At 36.4% G+C, this 22,842-nt stretch overlaps 1 protein-coding gene, 1 non-coding gene and 1 pseudogene across 21 annotated transcripts in view; 1 reads left to right on the plus strand and 2 right to left on the minus strand.

Annotated features, from left to right (window-relative positions):
- The window catches only part of LOC143648382 (uncharacterized), a 239,889-nt gene that overhangs the window by 185,180 nt on the left and 31,867 nt on the right, over positions 1–22,842 (minus strand). For 12 of the 19 annotated variants that reach the window (XR_013158525.1, XR_013158519.1, XR_013158517.1 and 9 more), the window contains exon 2: positions 7,921–7,998. Coding sequence is in view for 5 of the 19 variants with exons in the window: in XM_077118321.1 (XP_076974436.1) it covers positions 7,921–7,998; positions 9,349–9,366 (96 nt within the window). In the remaining 14 variants the exon portion in view is untranslated. Of the gene's footprint in view, positions 1–1,309; positions 1,351–7,920; positions 7,999–9,348; positions 9,436–22,842 lie in introns of all 19 variants that reach the window. The other 7 variants (XR_013158512.1, XM_077118321.1, XM_077118320.1 and 4 more) reach the window with 2 other exon arrangements.
- On the plus strand, positions 6,900–17,118 carry LOC143648380 (large ribosomal subunit protein uL1 pseudogene; annotated as a pseudogene). Its single transcript, XR_013158511.1, has 2 exons — positions 6,900–7,090; positions 16,349–17,118. The product of XR_013158511.1 is annotated as a large ribosomal subunit protein uL1 pseudogene (transcript).
- Positions 16,137–16,243, minus strand: LOC143648953 (U6 spliceosomal RNA). Its single transcript, XR_013158849.1, has one exon. It is a non-coding gene; the product is annotated as a U6 spliceosomal RNA (small nuclear RNA).

The raw sequence follows: 22,842 nt of genomic DNA on the forward strand, positions 1-22,842 counted from the left end.
AATTTGACAACACTTCCCATGCAACTCATACCATATCAAATAAAACTATTTCTGGCATTCCTCTTTTTTACAAGGTAAAAGAACAAATTCTTCAAGATATTCCAGGGGCCATTTGGAAAATCTCAAGGGCAGTTTGAGATAAATAAGATATCATCTAGGGTTTGATTTTTGACAAGCAAACTGTCAAAAAGTTTTCAAGATTTTGTTAAGTAGGAAAATAGGTGGCTATGAAAAAATATTTGGCTCCCTGTTTACCCAAAGTGATAATAAGAGACTAAACAGGACTTAATATGATTGGTTAGAAAAAAAAGAAAAGGATTTATCTCTTTTAAAAGTGCAAAGACTTGTTTTCTAAAACATAAACCATCAAGTCAGTATAAAGACACTATTCTGATAAGACATAACCATTGCCTTCTAGGAAAATTATTCAAATCATTTAGAAAAATATGTATGACCTCTTATTAAGAGCAGACCAATAGTCCAAAAGAAAAAAAAAATTGTCATTTTAAGAGGAAGAAAACCAAATTCTCATTTTACGTGTGGACACTGTCTGCTAAGGAAAGTCTTAAAAATCCCATAAAGCTATCAAATCTTAGCCAACCCTGATCATGCCATATAAAATTCCTTTTCCACAAATATTTTACAACTTGCTATATGCATTTAGGTTTTGTCCTATACATTCCTGCTTCTCATTCTGAGACACCTAGTCATTTCACTCTAGGTGATAACTGTTCTCTTATTATTTAACAAAACATATCCTGCATACCCTTAAGTTATCAAAAAGATCTTGGAAAATGTCTTCAAACATTTATGTGCTGTTAAACACAATCATTCTTAAAATGAAGTTTGCCAAAATAATAACAATTTGATTAAACACAAATTTACATTTTTCACCATCTTAAAGATCTAATAGATTAATGCTAGCCTATTTTATCAGTAAATCAGTATAAATTTACGAAGAACATTACCAAGTAGAATAAATCTGTGGCTGTATTGTACTTAATATTGATAATTAAGAATGCATAACTTTTTAATCTAACTAACAATATTAAACTAGTCTCATTTGTCAAAGGTTTATCTGAATTATGTGACCTGAATTTTAAAAAAAAAAAAAAACATTTGGCTTAGCTCTATGAATACTCCTTTTCATTGGAAATATTAAAAATTTGGTTTCCTTAAGTTTTAGGACTTTAGGAGTATGAATTTATATAAATGCTTATTTATCTTTAAGCCAATTTAAATGGAGCTCTTTTAAGCAGTTTTATAAGTTAATTTGGTAATACCATCTGGACGTAGGAAAATATCATACCTCAAACATACAGACAGGCACAAACAGAGAACTTTTAACTTCTATTTAAATTTTTCAGCCATGAGTCAGACATAAAAAGAGAAATGCAGAAAACATGTAAGTACAAAACTCATTAGTTTATATAAGCTAGTTTTAGATTCTTGCAATTTCTTAGTAAACTCTGAATACCAATTAAAATAGCCAACCCATTTAGCCTAAATTAGGTGCTAAATTAGGCCCCCCCCTTTTTTAACTTTTTTATTGTAAAGTATAACACATATACAAAGTAAAGAAATAAAAAAGCAATCGCTTTCAAAGCACTCTTCACAAGTGGTTACAAGACAGATCCCAGAGTTTGTCATGGGCTACCATATGATCCTCTTAGATTTTCCCTTCTAGCTGCTCCAGAATATAGGAGGCTAGAGGGCTTAAATACTTTTTATCATCACAATCAACTTTTTTTTCCTTCTTTTTTTTGGTGAATAATAACTTATGTACAAAAAAATTAATTTCAAAGCACAGCACCACAATTAGTTGTAGAACATATTTCAGACTTTCACATGGGTTACAATTTCACAATTTTAGGTTTTTACTTCTAGCTGCTCGAAAATAGTGGGGGCTAAAAGAGATCATTTTAATGATTCAGCATTCATATTCATTTGTTAAGTCCTATCTTCTATGTATAACTCCACCATCACCTTTGATCTTTCTATCCCTTTCTTTGGGGTTGTTTGGACTATGACAATTCTAAATTTTTGATATTGAAAGGTTCTGTCACTAATATGGGAAAGGGAGATGGAACTGTCCAATGCTCTGGAGAGGCTGGGCTAGGTTTCAGGACTTATCTGGACCAAGGAACCATCTAGAGGTTGTAAGTTTCTGGAAAGTTATCCTAGTGCCTGGAACCCTTGTGGAATCTTATACATTGCTTTAGGTATTCTTCAAGACTGACTGGAATGGTCCTGGTTGGGGGTTGGCAGGTTATGAGAGGCAGCAAGGTCTACCTGAAGCTTGGGTAAGAACAACCTCCAGAGTAGCCTCTTGACTCTATTTGAACTCTCTCTACCACGAGTATTTTAATTACATTTCTTTTCCCTCTTTTGGTCAGGATGTAATTGTTGGTCCCATGGAGCCCGGTCTGGATTCATCCCTGGGAGTCATCTCCCATGTTGCCAGGGAGACTTTCACCCCTGGATATCATGTTCCATGTAGGGGGAAGGGCAATGATTTCACTTGCAGGGTTGAGCTTAGAGAGACCAAAGCCACATCTGAACAACAAAAGCGGTCCCTCAGAAGTAACTCTCAGGCATGCCTATAGGTAGTCTAAGCTTCTATGCTACCTATATAAGCTTCAAAAGACTAAGTCTCATGATCCAGGGCATGGCCTATTGATCTGGTTATCCCTAAAGTTTGACAAAGTATCAGGGGATTCCCTGGTGGTAAGATTTAATAGTTTCATATTCTTTCTCCCTCCCTCAAGGGGCTTTGACAATACTTTTTGATTATCTGCTTAATATAGTCTAGGATGTTTCTAGGCATTACAATAATCTATACAGGATTAAAGGACCTCTTTCTTACTCTGTGCTTCTGCATTGCAATTGTTCAAATGAGCTATACAGATAGGTTGAATCAGATTATGCAGTGCAGAAAATTTCAGTTCCAGATCAAATAAACCTTACTTCCATTGGTCTCAAGGAGTATGTGTGGTTCTAAAGTATAGACACTGTCATTCTTACTCCTATGTTCTGAATAACTTTAACCCCAACTTGTTTGGCTTTGTTCTTATCTCTAAGCATCAGGTTGTATATATAAAAGAGCCTCTCAAAATCCAGAAATAATAATCAACACTCTGAACTTAATGTGTCTTCTCTAAAAGCTTATAATCTAGGTCCCTGTTTTCTTATAAGCATTTTCTAAAGGTGACCATAAAATTGTTTTTTTGTTTCTGGCTTATTTTGTCTCACCAAATGTCCCAGATGTTCATTCACATCGTTGCATGCCTCACAACATTGTTCCTTTTTTGTAGCAGCACGATCTTCGTTCATAAGTATACACCATCATTAGCCAATCTTCTTCTCAGGCAGTGCATCCTTCAGCCACCTGCATTCATTGGGCATCATGCAGAGGGCCCAAAGTCCACAGTCCATCAACATTCTCAATGTTAGATAATTTAATTGTTCCCAGGAGACAGAAAACCAATAAACACACCCTCACCAAATAGGAAATCTAAACCTCCTATTAACTCTTGTCCCTCACCCCATTATTTACCTCTGCTGTTGCTGTGGTAGTGCTGATGGTTTCCTTCTGAACATAGCTCATAGCATGCAAGAGCAATTTTCTCCCTGTACCCTGGACTTAAACACTCTTTACACAAGAATCATATCTTTGAAGTAATTCTTAAGAGAACTCATTCATATTTCAGTGGGACCATAGGTCTATACAACCCCTTTCAATCTTGTTCATCTTCAATATGGTAATATTACTATAGAGAATCACCTTCGCTCCTATCTATTCCCTTACACTGGAGTTCAACCTGTAACAGTTCACCCATCTCTAGCTTCTGTGTAACTCTAAGTTCCCTATCTTCTGTATAACAAGCCTTTAATTATACTTTTATGCTGATTATAAAAGTGGAATCATACAGTATCTATCCTTTTGTGTCTGGGTAAATTCACTCAACATTATGTCCCCAAGACTTGATCATCTTGTCATTTTGTCTTACTGCTGCATGATATTCCATCGTATGTATATACAATATTTTATTGCTCTACTTGTCTATTGATGGGCATTTGGTTTGTTTCCATCTTTTGGTGACTGTGAATAATGCTGCTATGAACATCAGTGTGCAAATGTCTGTTTGTGTCATTGCCTTCAGCTCTTCTGGGTATATATCAAGCAGTACTATTGCTGGGTCATAGGGCAACTCAATATTTAGTTTCCTAAGGAACCACCAGTCTTCCACAGTGTCCGCTATTATACATTTCCACCAGCAGTGCATAAGTGTCCCAGTTTCTCCATATCCTCTCCAACATTTAGTTTCCTATTTGTTTAATAACCGCCATTCTCATAGGTGTGAGGTGGTATCTCATTGTAGTCTTGATCTGCATTTCCCTTATAGCCAGTGAAAATGAGCATCTCTTTATGTGCTTTTGAGCCATCTGTATTTGCTCTGCAGGAAAATGTCTATTCATATCTTTAACCCATTTTATAATTGGATTGTTTGTTCTTTTGTAGTTGAGTTGCATGATTTCTTTGTATATACAGGACATCAAACCTTTGTCTGACATATGCTTTCCAAATATTTCCTCCCATTGAGTTGGCTGCCTCTTCATCTGTTTGACAAAGTCTTTTGAGATGCAGAAGATTTGATTTTGAGGAGTTTCCATTTATCTATTTTTTTTTTTCTTGCTTGTGCTTTTGGTGTAAAGTTTAGGAAGCTAACTCCTATTACTAGGTCTTGAAGATGTTTCCTTACATTTTATTCTAAAAGTTTTATGGTGCTAGTTCTTATATTTAGGAGTTTGATCCACTTGGAGTTAATTTTTGTGTAGGGTGTAAGATAGGGGTCCTCTTTCATTCTCTTGGCTATTGGTATCCAGTTTTTCCATGCCCTATTATTGAAAAGACTATTTTGTCCCAGTTTAGAGGATTTGGGGGCTTGTCAAAATTCGGTTGACCTGGATTTGGGGGCTTGTCAAAATTCGGTTGACCTAGATTTGGTGGTCTATTTCTGCATTCTTGGTTCGATTCCATTGGCCACTGCTTCTGTCTATGTGCCAGTACCATGCTGTTTTGATCACTGTGGCTTTATAATAGGTTTTAAAGTCAGGAAGTGTTAATCCTCCCACTTCATCCTTCTTTTTTAGGATGCTTTTACCTATTCAGTGTCTCTTTCTCTTCCAGATGAATTTGGTAATTAGCTTTTCCAAATCTTCAAAGTAGGTTGATGGAATTTTGATTGGTACTGGGCTGAATCTGTAGATCAACTTGGGGAGAACTAACATCTTGACTATATTTAGCTCTTCTGTCCATGAGCAGGGAATGTCTTTCCACCTATTTAGATCTCCTTTGATTTCTTTTAGCAATGTTATATAGTTTTCAGTGTACAAGTCCTTTATGTCCCTAGTTAAGTTCATTCCTAAGTATTTGATTCTTTTAGTTGCTATTTTGAATGTAATTTTTTCCTTAACTGACTACTCAGCTAGGTCATTGATTGTGTATAGAAATGTTACTGATTTTTGCACATTAATTTTATATTCCACCACCTTGCTGAATTTATTAGCTCAAGTAACTTTGCTGTAGATTACTCAGGATCTTCAAAGTATAGTATCATATCATCTGCAAATAATGAGAGTTTTACTTCTTCCTTTCCAATTTGGATGCCTTTTATTTCTTTGTCCTACCTGACTGCTCTACCTAGAACTTCTAGCACAATATTGAATAATAGTGGTAACAGTGGGCATCCTTGTTTTGTACCTGATCTTAGGGGGAAGGCTTTTAGTCTCTCTCCATTGAGTACGATGTTGGCTATTGGTTTTTCATATATTCCCTTTGTCATATTGAGGTAGTTACCTTTGATTCCTATCTTTTGGAGGGTTTTTATCAGAAAATGATACTGAATTTTGTTGAATGCTTTTTCAGCATCAATTGAGATGATCGTATGATTTTTCCCTTTTGATTCGTTAATATGCTGTATTACATTAGTTTTCATGTGTTGATCCATCTTTGTATTCCTGGTATAAATGACACTTGGTCATGGTTTATAATTCTTTTAATGTGCTATTGGATTTGATTTGCTAATATTTTATTGAGAATTTTTGTGTCTATGCTCATTAGGGAGATTGTCCTGTAGTTTTTCTTCCTATAATAGCATCTTTACCCGGTTTTGGTATTAAAATGATATTAGCTTCATAAAATGAGTTAGGTAGAGTTCCTTTTCCTCAATTTTTTGGAAAAGTTTGAGAAGGATTGGTGTTAGTTCTTTCTGGAATGTTTGATAAATTCCCCTGTGAAGCCATCTGGTCCTGGGCTTTTCTTTGTAGGAAGATTTTTGATAGCTGACTGAATCTGTTTACCTTTGTTGAGTGTATTCTGAGATGAATCAATTCGTTTAATTGGAATGTTCCCTATAATGGCCATTGTATGCTATGTCATCTTTGGTAAGACTTTGCTATTTGGTTAGATAGAAACAGCTTCCAGACCCATAATTTTTTAACATGTAATATATACTGGAGCACATGACATTGAAGAATGAAGATATTAGTGCTTGAGGATCCACTCTTCATCATTTCACTTCTTACCTTATACACAGGGTAAAGAAACGAGTGGCAGCAGAACTAAAACTGTGGATTGCATCAAAAGGCTAGGGATTTGGGCTTATAATTTGAGTTTTCTCATCAACAAGATTGACCCACTAACATTTGGGCTAAAAGCTACTGAGATTGGAGAGGCTGAATACAAAGAGATTGAAGCTTGAATCCAAGAGGCACTCACAGACTCTTGGAGATAGTGAAGAGGACAAAGAACTCAAAGGCTTCTATGGCCCCTTCACCTGTCTTTCTCCTTGTCCAGGGCCACCAGCTGTTGCCTTTTGAGTCCTGTCCTCATCACTAAAACTGACAAAAGAAAAAAAAAAACTGTGCAATCTAGGATATGACAGCTTTACTGAGAGATTCATGAACCAGACAGCATTCCACTGAGAAAGTAGAAGGGAGTTCCACTGAGTGTCAGGAAAGCAGAAGCTCATACAGGGAAAAGAGAAGCTCCTCATTTGAAGAAGGAAGTGAAGAAATGTTCTGATTGGTGGGCATTAAGTTTCTGTTTTACTTGGGGTGGGGGGAGGTTGTCTTACAAAGTGGGAAGCTGGTGGTTGCTTAGGAACGATGGAGTTAGCTGTTGCAGGTAGGAATGAGGAGGTTAACTGGCAATAACTGATGGGTTGTATTCAAATTTGGTTTTCTAGGCAAGCCAGGCATTTATCAGAAATAGAATCTAACTTAGGTTTTTGGTTTTGCTGAGGTGGGACTTAGCATGTGTGTATCCATGTTGGGCCTACTAGATTTTATTAATCAATGCTTACTGCATTATTTTATAATAGGGTCAGCTTTACTACTCCCTTTCCAAATCTTAGGCATTACATTTTTATTTCTTTTGAAGCAAGGCTGAAAGTAGTCATAATTGGCTGGTGGATAACAATCTATGCCAAATTCTCCCTCCACCACCTCCCATGCCTTGGCATTTAACAAGTCCCATATAATCTGGATTCAAGCCTGAGAAAAGAGGGGCATAACTCCAAAGTTACTGAGTTTTATCTCTCAACAGTATGGTGTATCATAGTAGAAATTAAGTTTAGTTGAGAAACAAATGATGTAAGAAACAATATTTCTTACAAGCTGGGTGTGTGGACTGATGCACTGTATTTCCAGCCCAAGGTCCTGTCACTTTCTGATATTCCACTACCAATAATGGCACCAATCACTTTAACTAAATTAGAAAAGAATATCCAGAATTGATGGATACAACTGAGGCAAAAACATGTCTACATAATATGAACATTCTCAAAACTGACCCAGTGATAGAAAAAATATTGTATCGTGTTTGAATTGGCGAGTAAGAAGCCTAAATAGTCATACCTTTGACAGCTTCACCAACTTTATAGAGGATAACAGCAGCAGACCCAAGTTTCTGTATTTGTATTTCTTGCTTGAACTCTATGATGAAAAACATAAAACTGTTCTGAGTTATTTTAACATTAAACACATTCCTCCTTGGAATTGGAAAATGCTAATGCTTTCCTATGCCCATATGCTGAATAAAATTGAAAGTAAACAGAGCCAGCATATTTTGGGAATTGCTACTATAGTCATCAAACCAATTAAAAGCTCATTTCAAGGTGGTTATTATAGTAGTATTTGTTGTTATTTATATGTCTGAAGAAGAGATACTTCTGTGGTGGTATGTTATAGTACATATATTAACAACATAAAAATAACCAGGAAATTTTACCCATTTCATAAAAGTATTTCATTCTTAAAGCTCTAAATTTTCAGAACCAACATTTTAAGGATGAAGTCCTTTCTGTACTATCACAAGTTTAATATTTTCAAATTAAATTATATTTATGACTATAAAAGTACAATAGATTAAAAAGCAATAATATTTGATTGTTTGACTCAGAACTATATAAGTCTTCATTTATTGTATCAGATTGCCATAGCCTCCTCATAAATTAAAAGACTTTTAAAAAATTAATAGGATAGTTTTTTGTAGACTATAATATAGTTTACTGTTTCTGATTTATTTTCCAATTTAGGAAGAGAACAATTTAAATTCTGCTGTAGCAATCTTACCGCTATTAGCTAAATATCATTTCAAAAGGCTTCATAGAATAAGAATTTGCTAGAAATTTCCCTTAGTCAGTCACTATTTTTCCACAGTTAATAATTGTACTTAAAAAAGAATTCTGCCTCTTTGATCATGGAGTAAACACACAGGACAGCAAAAAAGTTGTTTATTCTTCTTTATATCTCTAAATATCACATTTCTATTGATTTGAGCCTTCTTCCTTATACCCAGGGAAATCTAGTTCTGTATCTCAGGAGGATTTACATGTATACCTCTCTTTTCAGTGAAACATGGTAACCAAGGCATTCCAAAAGAATACATTGTTTAAATAAAATCAGGCCAACAATTATCAAATAGCTTGTGATAGCTAAATTGCAGTAATGGGTATCATACTTACTAATGACCCGAATACACCAATAGTAGCCATCTTAGTTTGCCAGTGCTACTTAACAAAGTACTACAGACTAGCTTGCTTAAACAGCAGACATTTATCATCTCACAGTTCTAGAGGTTCAAACTCTGAAAGTTCTTGCAGAGCCACAAATTCTCTTAAAGGTGAGCTGTTCCTTATATCTCTGTTCCTTGGTTTGTGGCATGACTCAATCTCTGCCTCCAATATATGGCCATCTCCCACTCTGTCTCTCTTTCTGCCTCCTCTTATCATGTCCAACTTTATTTCTGTTTATAATAATCTATTCAATTTAGTTTTGCCTCACCTTAAGTAAGAGCATCATCAAAGATCCTTGGTGCCATAGTCACTGTGGAAATGCTAGTAACTACGATAGTATATTAATCATGGTTCTCTAGAGAAACAGAACCAATAGGTTAATAGGAGATATCTGTAAATATGAGATTTCTAAAAAGTGTTTCATGCAACCATGGGGATTCAAGGGTCCAAAATTTATAGGACAGGCCATGAGGCTGGCAACTCTGATGAAAGCCCTTGGCAACTACACAGGAGAGGCTGGCTGGCTGAAGAAGTGAAGATTCTCTCTTATCCCTTAAGAGTCTTCAACTGATTGGATAAAATCCAACTGATGATATTTTCTCTTTGTGGAAGACACACCCTTAGTGATTGTAGATGTAGTAAGCCACAGATGCAATCAACTAACTGAAGATTTAACAAACCAGCCTTTCTGGCTTATCAACCAACCAGGAAATATCCTTGCAGTAATGGTTAGGCCAGTGATTGCCTGACCAAACAACTGGGCACTATCACCTGAACAAGCTGACACCTGAATCTAACAGGTGTCACAGATAGGGAGGAGTTGGGATTCCATAGTAAAACATTAGAGTGGGAAGCAAATGAATTCTGGATATTCTAGAGGTACTCCGTACTCTAAAGGATCTTCCAGTTCTTAAAAAGTTCAACTATGTAGCTGCCATCACTACCTCCACTTTTCTTTAATCTCTCTATGTTCTCAAGGTGTTCTTAAATTCCAGTAAACTGAGCTAACTTAAATGGGCCTGTGCCTAGCATGCATTGTGATCAAAATGCAAAAACCAGATCAGGTTTTCTCAAGAATGACATTATTGACACCTTGGACCACGTAAATCTTTGTTGTAGGGGGCTGCACTCTGCATTGCAGGATGTTTGCAACATCCCTAGCCTCTAGCCATAAGATGCCAATAGCACCCTCCTACCAGCTATGATAAAACAAAAATGTCTCCAGACATTGCCAAATTGTCCCTTGGGGAGAAAAATCACCACCAGTTGAAAACCACTATGAACCTTATATATATATATATAATTATATATATATATATATTATATATATTATATATATATAATTTATTTAGGTAACTGTTGCTTTAGGGTCTTGATGTAATTTCTGGTAACATTAGCTTTTATTAATGTTTCAAAATTAAAGAGTAGAACATATAAGTCTAGGTCTCTACCACTCACTGGCTGTGTCACCTTGAGGAAGTCACAACTTCTCTGTGGCTTTCTTTCTTTAGTTATAAAATAGAAGTGGGGAACATAGTACCAGTAACATGAGATTTCTGGGAGAATTAAATGTGTTAATACATATCACATGTTTAGAACAAGAGTCCACAAACTTTATCTGTAAAGGGGCAGACAGTAAATATTTTAGGTTTTGAGGGTCATATGGTCTGTCACAGCTACTCAGTTCTGCTGCTGTGTAACATGACAGCATCAATAGACAATATGTAAACCAAATGACCATGGCCATGTTTTAATACAATTTTATATACAAAAACAGGCAGCAGGCAAGATTTGACCCACAGGTCATATAGTAGTTTACTGGTCCTTGGTAAAAACACATCTGACACATAACAAGTATTCAATAAATGTTGACTCCCTTCATTATTATTACAGTTAAGTGGTATCATAGGGGATATGAGAAAATAGACCCACAATTGAGAAACAGTGGATCCCCATAGGGCCTTAACATTTTGTCTTAGTTACCTCCCTCTCCTTAGTAATCTAAAAGGACAAAAGAACAAACTGGGAATCTGTACAGACAATGGGTCCCTGCCTTCATTTTAGAAGTCATGTCTCCCTTAAAGAAATGCCCAGGAATCATGGGCCATGTTCGAACATATACCAGAGATACAGTAGTTTTTGTTGCCTTGGGGACTCTTACAACCCTGACCGTTGTGGGGGACAAACAAGAATTAAAGTCTAGACTACCTCACAGACTTTCTAAGTATTAAATCATACAGAACGTTGGGATAATCACATCAGCAGTTTTGATATTGAGGGTAGGAAAGTCAAAACCAAGCCCCATAAAAGGAGTGTGTGGACTGATGTCTATTGATCTTTTGCCCATTTTATAATTGGGTTTTTGTTCTTTTGTTTTTGAGTTGCATAATTTCTTTATATACACAGGATATCAAACCTTTATCCAACATATGGTTACCAAATATTTTCTCCCATTGAGTTGGCTGCTTCTTCACCTTTTTGACAAATTCCTTTGAGGCACAGAAGTTTTTGATTCTGAGGAATTCCCATTTGTCTATTTTTTTTTTCTTTTGTAACTTGTGCTTTAGGTATAAAGTTCAAGAAGCTACCTCCTATCACTATGTCTTGTAGATTTTTTAAAATATTTTTTTCTAAGAGTTTTATGGTACTGCCTCTTATATTTAGGTCTTTGATTCATTTTGAGTTAACTTTTAAAAATGGTGTCAGAGAAGGGCCCTTCTTCATTCTTTTGGCTATTGATATCTAATTCTCCCAAGACCATTTATTGAAAAGACTATTCTGTCCCAATTAAATGGATTTGGGGGCTTTGTTGAAGATTGATTGACCATAGATTTGATAGGTCACTCTCCACACTCTCAATTCAGTTTTATTGATCAATACTTCTGTCTTTGTGCTGGTACCATGTTGTTTTGGCCACTATGGCTTTATAGTAAGCTTTAAAGTCAAGAAGTGTTAGTCCTTCCATTTTGCTATTCTTTTTTAGGATATCTTTTAGTGTTCAAGGTTTCTTTCCCTTCCAAATACATTTGATACCTAGTTTTTCCAAGTCTTCAAAATAGGTTGTTGGAATTTTAATTGGTATTGCTTGAATATGTAGATCAATTTGGGTAGAATCAGCATCTTAACAACATGCAAACTTCCTATCCATGATCATGGAATATCTTTCCATCTATTAAGATCTTCTTTGATTTTTTTCAGAATATTTTGTAGTTTTCTTCGTCCGTGTCCTTTACATCCCTGGTTGAATTTATTCCTAAATTCTTTTAGTAGCCATTTTCAATGGAATTTTTTCCTGAATTATATCCTCAATGAGGTCATTACTTGTATATAGAAACATTACTGTTTTCTACATTAATCTTGTATTCTGCCACTTTGCTGAATTAATTAGCTCAAGTAGCTATGTCGTAGATTTCTCAGGATTTTCCAAGTATAGAATCATGTCATCTGCAAATAATGAAAGTTTTACTTCTTTTCCTATTTGGATGCCTTTTATTAATTTCTCCTGCCTTTTTTGGTCTAGCTAGAATTTCTAGTACAATGCTGAATAATAGTGGTGACAGTAGGCATCCCTGTCTCATTCCCAATCTCTTGTCATTGAGAATGATGTTGGCTGTGGGTTTTTCATATAGGCCCTTTATCATATTGAGGAAGTTTCCTTTGATTCCTACCTTTTGATGTGTTTCTATCAGAAAAAAATACTATATTTTGTCGAATGTATTTTCAACATCAATTGATATGAGCATGTGATTTTTTTCCCTTTTGTTAATGTGCTGTATTGCATTGATTGATTTTCTTATGTTGCACCACCCTGGTATAAAGCCCGCTTGATCATGATGTATAATTTCTTTAATATATTTTTGGATTTGATTTCTTAAAATTTTGTTGAGCATTTTTGCATCTATATTCACTAGGGAAATTGGCCTATAATTTTCCTTTCTTGTAGCATCTTTTTCAGGTTTGGTATTAGAGTAATGTTAGTGTCATAAAATGAGCTATATAGTGTTCCTATTTCCTCAATTTTTTGGAAGAGTTTGAGCAGAATTGGTATTCGTTTTTTTTTTTTTTTTTTTTAATGTTTGATAAAATTCCCCTGGTAGGATATCTGGTCCTGGATTTTTCTTTGTAGGAAGATTTTTGTTAACTAATTGAATCTCTTCACTTGTAATTGGTTTGTTAAGATCTATTTCTTCTTGAGTCCATGTCAGTAGTTCATATGTTCCTAGAAATTTGTTCATCTAAGTTATCTAGTTTGTTGGTGTAGAGTATTATTTATAATATCTTAGGATTTTTAAAATTTATTCAGGATCCATGGTAATGACCCCCCTCAAATTTCTGATTTTGTTTATTTGCACCCTGTCTTTTTTTCTTTGTCAGTCTAGTTAGGGTCCAACAATTTTATTGATTTTCTCAAAGAACCAACTTTTGGTTTTGTTGATTTGTTATTTTGTTGTCTTTTGTTTGTTTGTTTTCCAGTTCCTTTAGTTCTGGTTTATGCTGTTATTTCTCTTCTTCTATTTGCTTTGGGGTTAGTTTGTTGTCTTTCTCTAGTTCCTTCAGGTGAGCAGTCATGTCATTAATTTTTTTCTCATTCTTTTTTTTTTTTGGATCAATGAGTTTATTTGTAAATTTAGTCTACATATATAATTGACCTATAAACTTCAATAGAAGAAGATAAATTTTAAAACCACTTTGAAGGCCATCTTCATAAAAGTTATTTTTCTTGCCATAAGTACTTGGAATCTCAGGTAGGACATGAGATTTTGTTGGTTTGTCCAGAATGATGTCCCGATGAATCCCAGAGTGATTCGATCAGTGACTGGAAAAGTATTTGCAAAGCCCCCTTCAGGGAATGGTGAGAACGGGGAGAGATTCAACTTCCCCAAGTTGAATTCTTGATATTTTCACAAGCAGTGTGGACAACCAAAGCTATAGGCTGAGCCCTCAGTCTTGGGGTTTGTTCATACGAAACTTAACCCCACAAAGGATAGGTCAAGTCTACTTAAAATTTAGGCCTAAGAGTCACCCCCAGGAAAAAAAGTGATTTTTCTATGACAGTATATTAGATGTAACCTAAACCAACATCTTAATTTGCAAAAGTTCAAAAGCTGGAGCTGTATGCCCATCTCCACAGCAAGTCTACTCTAAGGGTTACTATAATACAAACTCCACAAGGAAAAGAACTTCGGTATGTTTCCTCTTGGCAGAGGAGAAAAACTCAACCTAGTCATGAGACCAATGACAACACAATGAAAAGCTGCACTAACTAGTTCAGATTACTAGTAACAGATGATGCTGGTGTGAAAAACTTGTATATTATAGAGCCCTTATCAATAATATCCCCCATTAGAATTTGCATTATCAGCTAAAGGATTAGTTAACGTGGTAGAATGAGGACTTATGCAAGGTATAATACAGCATAGCATTTCCTACAATGAAATCAAGTGTGGTCTAGTTAGGAGAAAACCCACAGGACTCTAAAATTGCACACACCTTACTGACAAGACCCCATCCCCCCCCACCACATGTGAATGTGAAAATCTAATTTTAAAATGTTGACACTACAAAATATAAAATAGCTATTATAAACGCACAGAGTGTATTTTATAGCTGCTAGGTTTACCTTTCTTTATTTTTAGGGATATTGTGATTAAGACTTGTATCTTCACCCTTGAAAAAGCCCACATTCTATCACAGTGATGTATGGCCCCACTTAATAGCCTCAATTGTTAAACATTTGGATCAAGTCATAACCAGTGTTACTGCAAAAGGACCCTGTACACATTTATCTATGTTCACTAGGGAAACTGGCCTGTAATTTTCCTTTGTTGTGGCATCTTTTTCTGGTTTGGTATTAGAGTGATGTTAGCTTCATGAAATGAGTTATGTAGTGTTCCTATTTCTTCAATTTTTTGGAAGAGTTTGAGCAAATTGGTATTCATTTCTAGTTCCTTCATGGCTACCTAACAACTCATTAACATTCAGAAACATACATCATGAGAAGCAAGAAACATCACCCACTCCTTCTGCATATTACCAACCTGTCACTCCAGAACAACAGTGCTCACATCACTGAGGTCTTTGGACAGTCACTGAATATTCATCCTGACTGAAAGATGGAATGACTTAAGTAAAAATGCAACATATTACATATAATTTCTTACCAAAAAGAAATCATAAATTAAACCAAAGTATTTTCCAGAATTTACTACAAAGTGCCATAAAAACTGCCTTCTCTTAGGCTCTATCTCCACATATCCAGTGAGCTAACTGGATGACCTTGGGATCATGGTGACCCTCTTCATGTGGATAACACACAGATAAGTATCTTCAAATGCACCCACCAGATATATTTCACTAGCCTCTTGAAGTGTGCCAATGACTGCATTCTGAAACCCCAAGTTAGTTTTAAAATCTTGTGTAATCTCTTTCACCAACCTCTGGAAAGGCAGCTTCTGGAGCAGATCAGTCAACTTCTGGTAACAATGACTCTCTGGAAGCCCAAAGGTTCCAGGTCTGTAGTGATGTTTTGTTTTGTTTTGTTTTCACCTTGCTGGTAGAGAAAGCACTTTTCTGTGCAGCCCTGGTGGTCAGCTGTTTGCAGGAGGCTTTCCACCCAGTAGATTTAGGAGTTGTCTGCTTGGTTTGGGCTATTTTCCTCTATCCAAAGCCAAAGTCTTAGGCTGCTTCTTTCATGGATGCTCTGTTGTGGCTACTCCAACAAAGCACCACAGCCAACAAGCAAAGCTACTGCAAAGATTGACCAAAGTGCTCTGTGCTCTCATTCTTTTTTTTTTTGGCATAGGCAGGCTCCAGGAATTGAACCCAGATCTCAAGCATGGCAGGCAAGAATTCTGCCACTGAGCCACCATTGTACTGCCCCTCATTCTTTTATTATTATTATTATTATTATTATTATTATTATTATTATTATTATTATTATTACATGGGCAGGCACCAGGAATTGACCCTGGGTCTCCGGCATGGCAGGTGAGAATTCTGCCACTGAGCCACCGTTGCACCACCCCATTCTTTTAAATTTTTTTTTCTTTAAATTTTAAAAATATTGAATGCTTTACAAATCTGCGCGTCATCCTTTCACAGGGGCCATGCTAATCTTCTCCGTATTGTTCCAATATTAGTATATGTGCTGCAGAAGACAGCACTCCATTCTTCTTTAATATAGGCATTTAGAATGATAGATTTCCTTCTCAGTACTGTCTTTGTCACATCCCAAAAGTTCTGATATTTTCATTTTCATTCATCTCCAGGTATTTACCAATTTCTCGAACAATTTCTTCTTTGACCCACTGATTGTATAGGAGTGTGTTGAGCTCTGTTCTGGTTACTGTGGCACTAAGGACCATGGGCAGCAAAGTGTCCTGCCACACCCTTTTTGAGGTCATGTGGAAAGTCTTGCATGGGAAACAGCATAAACACCAGAAGTTTCTGGAAATTGTGGAGCTGCAGCTTAAAGAACTATTGCCCTCTGAAGGACAAATGTCTCTCAAGCACCATCAGGCTTATGTCTACTCCCTACCCCAAGTTCTTTGTGTGTGTCCTGGGGGACCAGCAGGACTGTGATGAGGCCAAGGCTGTGGATATCCCCCATATGGACATAGAAACTTTGAAGAAACTCAACAAGAAGCTCTGAAGAAATTAGCCAAGAAGTATGATGCCTTTTTGAACTCTGAGTTCCCGATCAACCACATTCCACGAATCCTGGGTCCAGGCCTGAATAAGGCTGGCAAGTTCCCTTCTCTGCTGACCCAGAATGAGAACATGGTACAAACACTGATGTTGGAACAATCAAGTTCCAGATGAAGAAGGTGCTGTATCTAGCTGTGCTGTTGACCACATGAAGATAACAGATGATGAACTTGTGTACAACATCCATTTGGCTGTCAACATTCTGGTATCACTGCTCAAAAAGAATTGGCAGAATGTCCAGACTTTATATATCAGAAGCACCACGGGCAAGCCCCAGCACCTGTACTAAGGCACAGTTCAATAAACCCTAGTGCCACCATCAAAAAATAAAAAAGTGTATTGTATAATCTCCATATATTTGTGAACTTTCTGGCTCTTTGATGATTAATAAATTCCAGTTTGATTCCTTCATGATCACAGAAAGTGCTTTGAACAATTTCAATCCTGTTAAATTTATAAAGACATATTATGTGTCTCAGCATATGATCCTGGAGAATGTTCCATGAGAATTAAAGAAGAATGTATATCTTAATATTGTGGGATGTAAAGATCTATATATATCAATTTGGCCTAATTCATTTATCACATTATTTAATCCTCTATGTCCTACTGATCCTCTGTCTAGTTGTTCTATCCATAGAGGAGAGTGGTGTATTGAAATCTTCCACTATATTTGTTGAAATATTTATTGATCTCTTCAGTTTTGCCAATGTTTGCCTTAGATACTTTGGAACTTCTTGATTGGGAGCATAAATATTTATGATTGCTGTGTCTTCTTGATGAATTGTTCCTTTTACTAATATATAGTGTCCTTCTTTGTCTCTTATTACATCTTACAGTTATAGTCTATTTTATCTGATATTAGTATGGCTACTCCTGTTATCCTTTGGATACAACTTGCAAAGAACATCTTTTTCCATACTTTCACATTCAATCTATTTGTATCCTTGGATCTGAGATGAGTCTCTTGTAAGCAGCAATTAGATGGATCATATTTTTAAATCCTTTATGCCAGTATGTGTCTTCTAATTGGTGAGTATAGTCCATGGACATTCAGAATTATTACAGAAGGGCAGTTCTTGAATTACCATCTTGTCCTCTAGTTTTTTTGTTGTTGCTGTCAAATCTATATTTTCTTTCCCCCTCTCTCTTTGTATCCTTTAAGTTACCCTTACTGATACTCTTCAATTCTATACTCTCCTCCAGACCTCCCTTTCATGTCATTTATTTTTCAGCTGCCAGAACTCCCTTTAGAATTTCATGTATGGCAGTTCTCTTGTTGGCAGATTCTCTCAGCCTTCACATGTCTGTGAATATTTCAATCTCTCCCTCAATTTTTTTTTTCATGGGCAGGCACCAGGACTTGAACATGAGTCTCTGGCATGTCAGGTGAGAACTCTGCCTGCTGAGCCATTGTGGCCTGCCCACAATTTCTCCCTCAATTTTGCAGGACAACTTGAAGGACAAAGAATTCTTGGCTGGAAGTCATTCTCATTCAGAATCTTAAATATATCATACCAACTGCCTTTTCATCTCCATGGTGCCTGTTGAGTAGTCTGAGCTGAGCCACAGTTTCCTTTCTATGTAGTGAATCTCTTTTCTCTTGCTGCTTTCATAACTTTTTGCTGCTCTTTAAGATTTGACATTCTAATTAGTATGTGTCTGGAGTAAGACCATTTGGATTTATTCTATTTGGAATTCAATGGGTTTGTTTGATTTGCATATTTATATCTTTTATAAGGGTTGGAAGTTTTCCCCATAATCTCTTCAATTATCCTTCCATTCCCTTTACTATTTTCTTCTTCTGGGATACCAATAATTCATATATTTATGCATTTTGTTTCAGCTATAATTTCCCTGAGCTCTAGTTCCATTTTTTCCATCTTTTTTGCCACCTATTTTTTTGTGCATTTGAGTTCGATTGTCCTACTTTCTATTTCATTTATTTTTTTTTTCCAGCTTCTTCAACTATGCTGTTGTGTGTTTCTAGTATACTTTCTTTTTTTACATAGGCAGGCACCGGGAATTGAACCTGGGTCCTCTGGCATGGCAGGTAAGGTTGCCTGCTGAGCCACCATGGCCTGCCAACTTTCTTAATTTTTTTTTAAATTGTGAAATATAGTATATATACAAAAAAGCAATGAATTTCCAAGAACATTTTAACAAGTTGTTACAGAACAGATTTTAAAGTTTGGTATGGGTTATAGTTCTACAAATTTTCATTTTTCTTCTAGCTGCTCCAAAACATTGGAGACCAAAAGATATATCAATATAATGATTCAGCAGTCATACTCATTTGTTCAATTCTATCTTCTTTATCATACTCCTCTTTCTTTCTTTTTTTGTAATAAATAACATATATACAAAAAAAGCAATAAATTTCAAAGCACATCACAACAGTTATTCGTAGAAAAGCTTTGAATTTGGTATATGTTATAATTCCATAATTTTAAATTCTTACTTCTTAGCTGCTCTAAGGTAGTGGAGACTAAAGAAATACCAATATAATGATTCAGCATTCACATTAATTTGTTAAACTCTACCTTCTCTGTATAACTTCACCATCACCTTTGATCTTTCTCCCACTCTTTGGGGGTATTTAGGCCATGACCATTCTAACTTTTAAATATTGGAAGGGGCTATCAATATTATGGGGTAGGGGATGGGACTAGTTGATGTTCTGGAGAGGATGGTCCCTTTACATTTCAGGATATATCTGGTCCAGTCACCCATCTGGAGGTTGTAGGTCTCTGGAAAGTTACCCTAGTGCATGGAACCTTTGAAGACTTTTATATAATGCCCTGGGCATTCTTCAGGATTGGCAGGAATGGTTTTGGTTGAGGTTTGCAAAGTTATGGTAGGTAGCAATGTCTAACTGAAGCTTGCATAAGAGTACCTCCAGAGTAGCCTCTCAACTCTATTTGAACTCTCAGCCACTGATACCTTATTTATTATACTACTTTCCCCACTTTCAGTCAGGATGGCATTGTTGATCCTATGGTGCCAGGGAAAGTCTCATTCCTGGTATCATTTCCCATGCCACTAGGGAGACTTTCATCCCTGAATATCATGTCCCATGTAACCGGGAGGGAAAAGGTTTCACTTGCAGAGTTGGGCTTAGAGAGAGAGAGAGGTTACATCTGAGCAACAAAAGAGGTCCTTTGGACATGATTCTTAGGCATACTTATAGGTAGGCTAAGCTTCTCCATTACCTATATAAACTTCACAAGCATAACCCTCAAGAACAAGGACAAGGACTTGGCCTATTGATTTGGGTGTCCGTAATATTTGACACAGTATCCGGGGTTTCCCAGTTGTAAAGTTTAATAGTTCCATATTTTTTCTTCCATCCTTCAAGGGACTTTGTCATTACCTTTTTTTTTTTTCTGCATGGGCGGGCACCAGGAATCAAACCTAGGTCTCTGGCATGGTAGGTGAGAACTCTGCCTGCTCAGCCACCATGGCCTGCCCTCCATTACATTTTTTTAAATTTATTTATTAATTAAAAAAATAAAGAAACAAAATAAAACAACATACATAATCAGTAATTCACAATATCATCACTTAGTTGCATAACATCATTTCTTAGAACATTTGCATTAATTCAGAAAAAGAAATAAAAAGACAACAGAAAAAGAAAAAAAAAAAACGATAACAGAAAAAAAAATTATATATACCATATCCCTTACCCCTCGCTTTCATTTATCACTAGCATTTCAAACTACATTATTTTAACATTTGTTCCCCCTATTATTTATTTTTATTCCATATGTTCTACTTGTTTGTTGACAGGGTAGTTAAAAGGAGCATCAGACACAAAGTTTTCACAATCACACAGTCACATTGTGACGGCTGTATCCCTATTCAATCACCCTCAAGAAACATGGCTACTGGAACACAGCTCTACATTTTCAGGCAGTTCCCTCCAGCCTGTCCATTACATCTTGAATAACAAAATGATATCTACTTGATGCATAAGAATAACCTCCAGGATAACCTTACGACTCTGTTTGGAATCTCTCAGCCATTGACACTTAGTCTCATTTCACTCTTCCCCCTTTTGGTCAGGAAGGTTCTCTCAATCCCTTGATGTTAAGTTTCAGGTCATTCTAGCGTTTTTCTCAATCCCTTGATGCTGAGTCTCAGCTCATTCCAGGATCTCTGTCCTACGTTGCCAGGAAGGTCCACACCTCTGGGAGTCATATCCCACGCAGAGAGGGGGAGGGTGGTGTGACTGCTCGTCATGTTGGCTGGAGAGAGAGGCCACATCTGAGCAACAAACGAGGCTCTCCTGGGGGTGACTCTTAGGCCTAAATTTTAAGTAGACTTGACCTATCCTTGTGGGGTTAAGTTTCATATGAACAAACCCCAAGAATGAGGGCTCAGCCTATAGCTTTGGTTGTCCACACTGCTTGTGAGAATATCAAGAATTCAACTTGGGGAAGTTGAATTTCTCCCTGTTGGATATTAGTCCACTAATATTGGATATTAGTATAGCTACTCCTGCTCTTTTCTGTTGTTATTTGCATGGAATATCTTTTCCCAACCTTTCACTTTCAACCTATGTTTATCATTAGGTCTAAGATGTGTTTCCTGTAGACAGCATATAGAAGGATCCTGTTTTTTAATCCATTCTGCCAGTCTATGTCTTTTGATTGGGGAATTCAATCCATTAACATTTAGTGTTATTACTGTTTGGTTAGTACTTTCCTCTACCATTTTGCCTTTTGTATTTTATATGTCATATCTAATTTTCCTTCTTTCTACACTCTTCTCCACACCTCTCTCTTCTGTCTTTTCATATCTGTCTCCAGTGCTCCCTTTAGTATTTCTTGCAGAGCTGGTCTCTTGGTCACAAATTCTCTCAGTGATTTTTTGTCTGAAAATGTTTTAATTTCTCCATCATTTTTGAAGGACAATTTTGCTGGATATAGAATTCTTGGTTGGCAGTTTTTCTCTTTTAGTAATTTAAATATATCATCCCACTGTCTTCTTGCCTCCATGGTTTCTGCTGAGAAATCTACATAGTCTTATTGGGTTTCCCTTGTATGTGATGGATTGCTTTTCTCTTGCTGCTTTCAAGATCCTCTCTTTCTCTTTGACCTCTGACATTCTGACTAGTAAGTGTCTTGGAGAGTGTCTATTTGGATCTATTCTCTTTGGGGTATGTTGCACTTCTTGGATCTGTAATTTCAGGTCTTTCATAAGAGTTGGGAAATTTTCAGTGATAATTTCTTCCATTAGTTTCTCTTCTCCTTTTCCCTTCTCTTCTCCTTCCAGGACACCCACCACACGTATATTTGTGCACTTCATATTATCGTTCAGTTCCGTGTCCCTGCTCATATTTTTCCATTTTTTCCCTACAGTTTCTGTGTCGTGTCGGATTTCAGATGTTCCATCCTCCAGTTCACTAATCCTAACCTCTGTCTCTTGAAATCTACCATTGTAGGTTCCCATTGTTTTTTCATCTTTTCTACTGTACCTTTCATCCCCATAAGTTCCGTGATTTGTTTTTTCAGACTTTCCATTTCTTCTTTTTGTTCCTTTCTTGCCTTCTTCATATCCTCCCTCAATTCACTGATTCCGTTTTTGATGAGGTTTTCCATGTCTATTCGTACATTCTGAATTAGTTGTTTCAGCTCTTGTATCTCATTTGAACTGTTGGTTTGTTCCTTTGACTGGGCCATATCTTCAATTTTCCTGGTGTGATTTGTTATTTTTTGCTGGCATCTAGACATTTATTACCCTAATTAGTTTATTCTGGAGATTGCTTTCACTCACTTCTCTTACCTAGGGTTTTCTTGCTAGATGAATTTGTTGTCTACCTGTTCTTTGACCTTCAGTTCAGCTTTTTCCAGACCTCTAGCTTAGGTTTTAACAGAGGATAATTTTTCAGTTCTTGTTTTCTTGTTTCTTGCCCTACTTGTATGGTGCCTTTTCCCTCCCCACCCTTAGAAGTGTCTATGTAGGTATTATAGACTCCAGCCGGGTTTTCCCAGACTAAACTGGCCTCCTATCAGGGGGAAGGAGTCACCTGCGTCAGTTTTCCCTGAGG

This window comes from Tamandua tetradactyla, chromosome 10, assembly GCF_023851605.1.
Source record: "Tamandua tetradactyla isolate mTamTet1 chromosome 10, mTamTet1.pri, whole genome shotgun sequence".
Taxonomy (NCBI): Eukaryota; Metazoa; Chordata; class Mammalia; order Pilosa; family Myrmecophagidae; genus Tamandua; species Tamandua tetradactyla.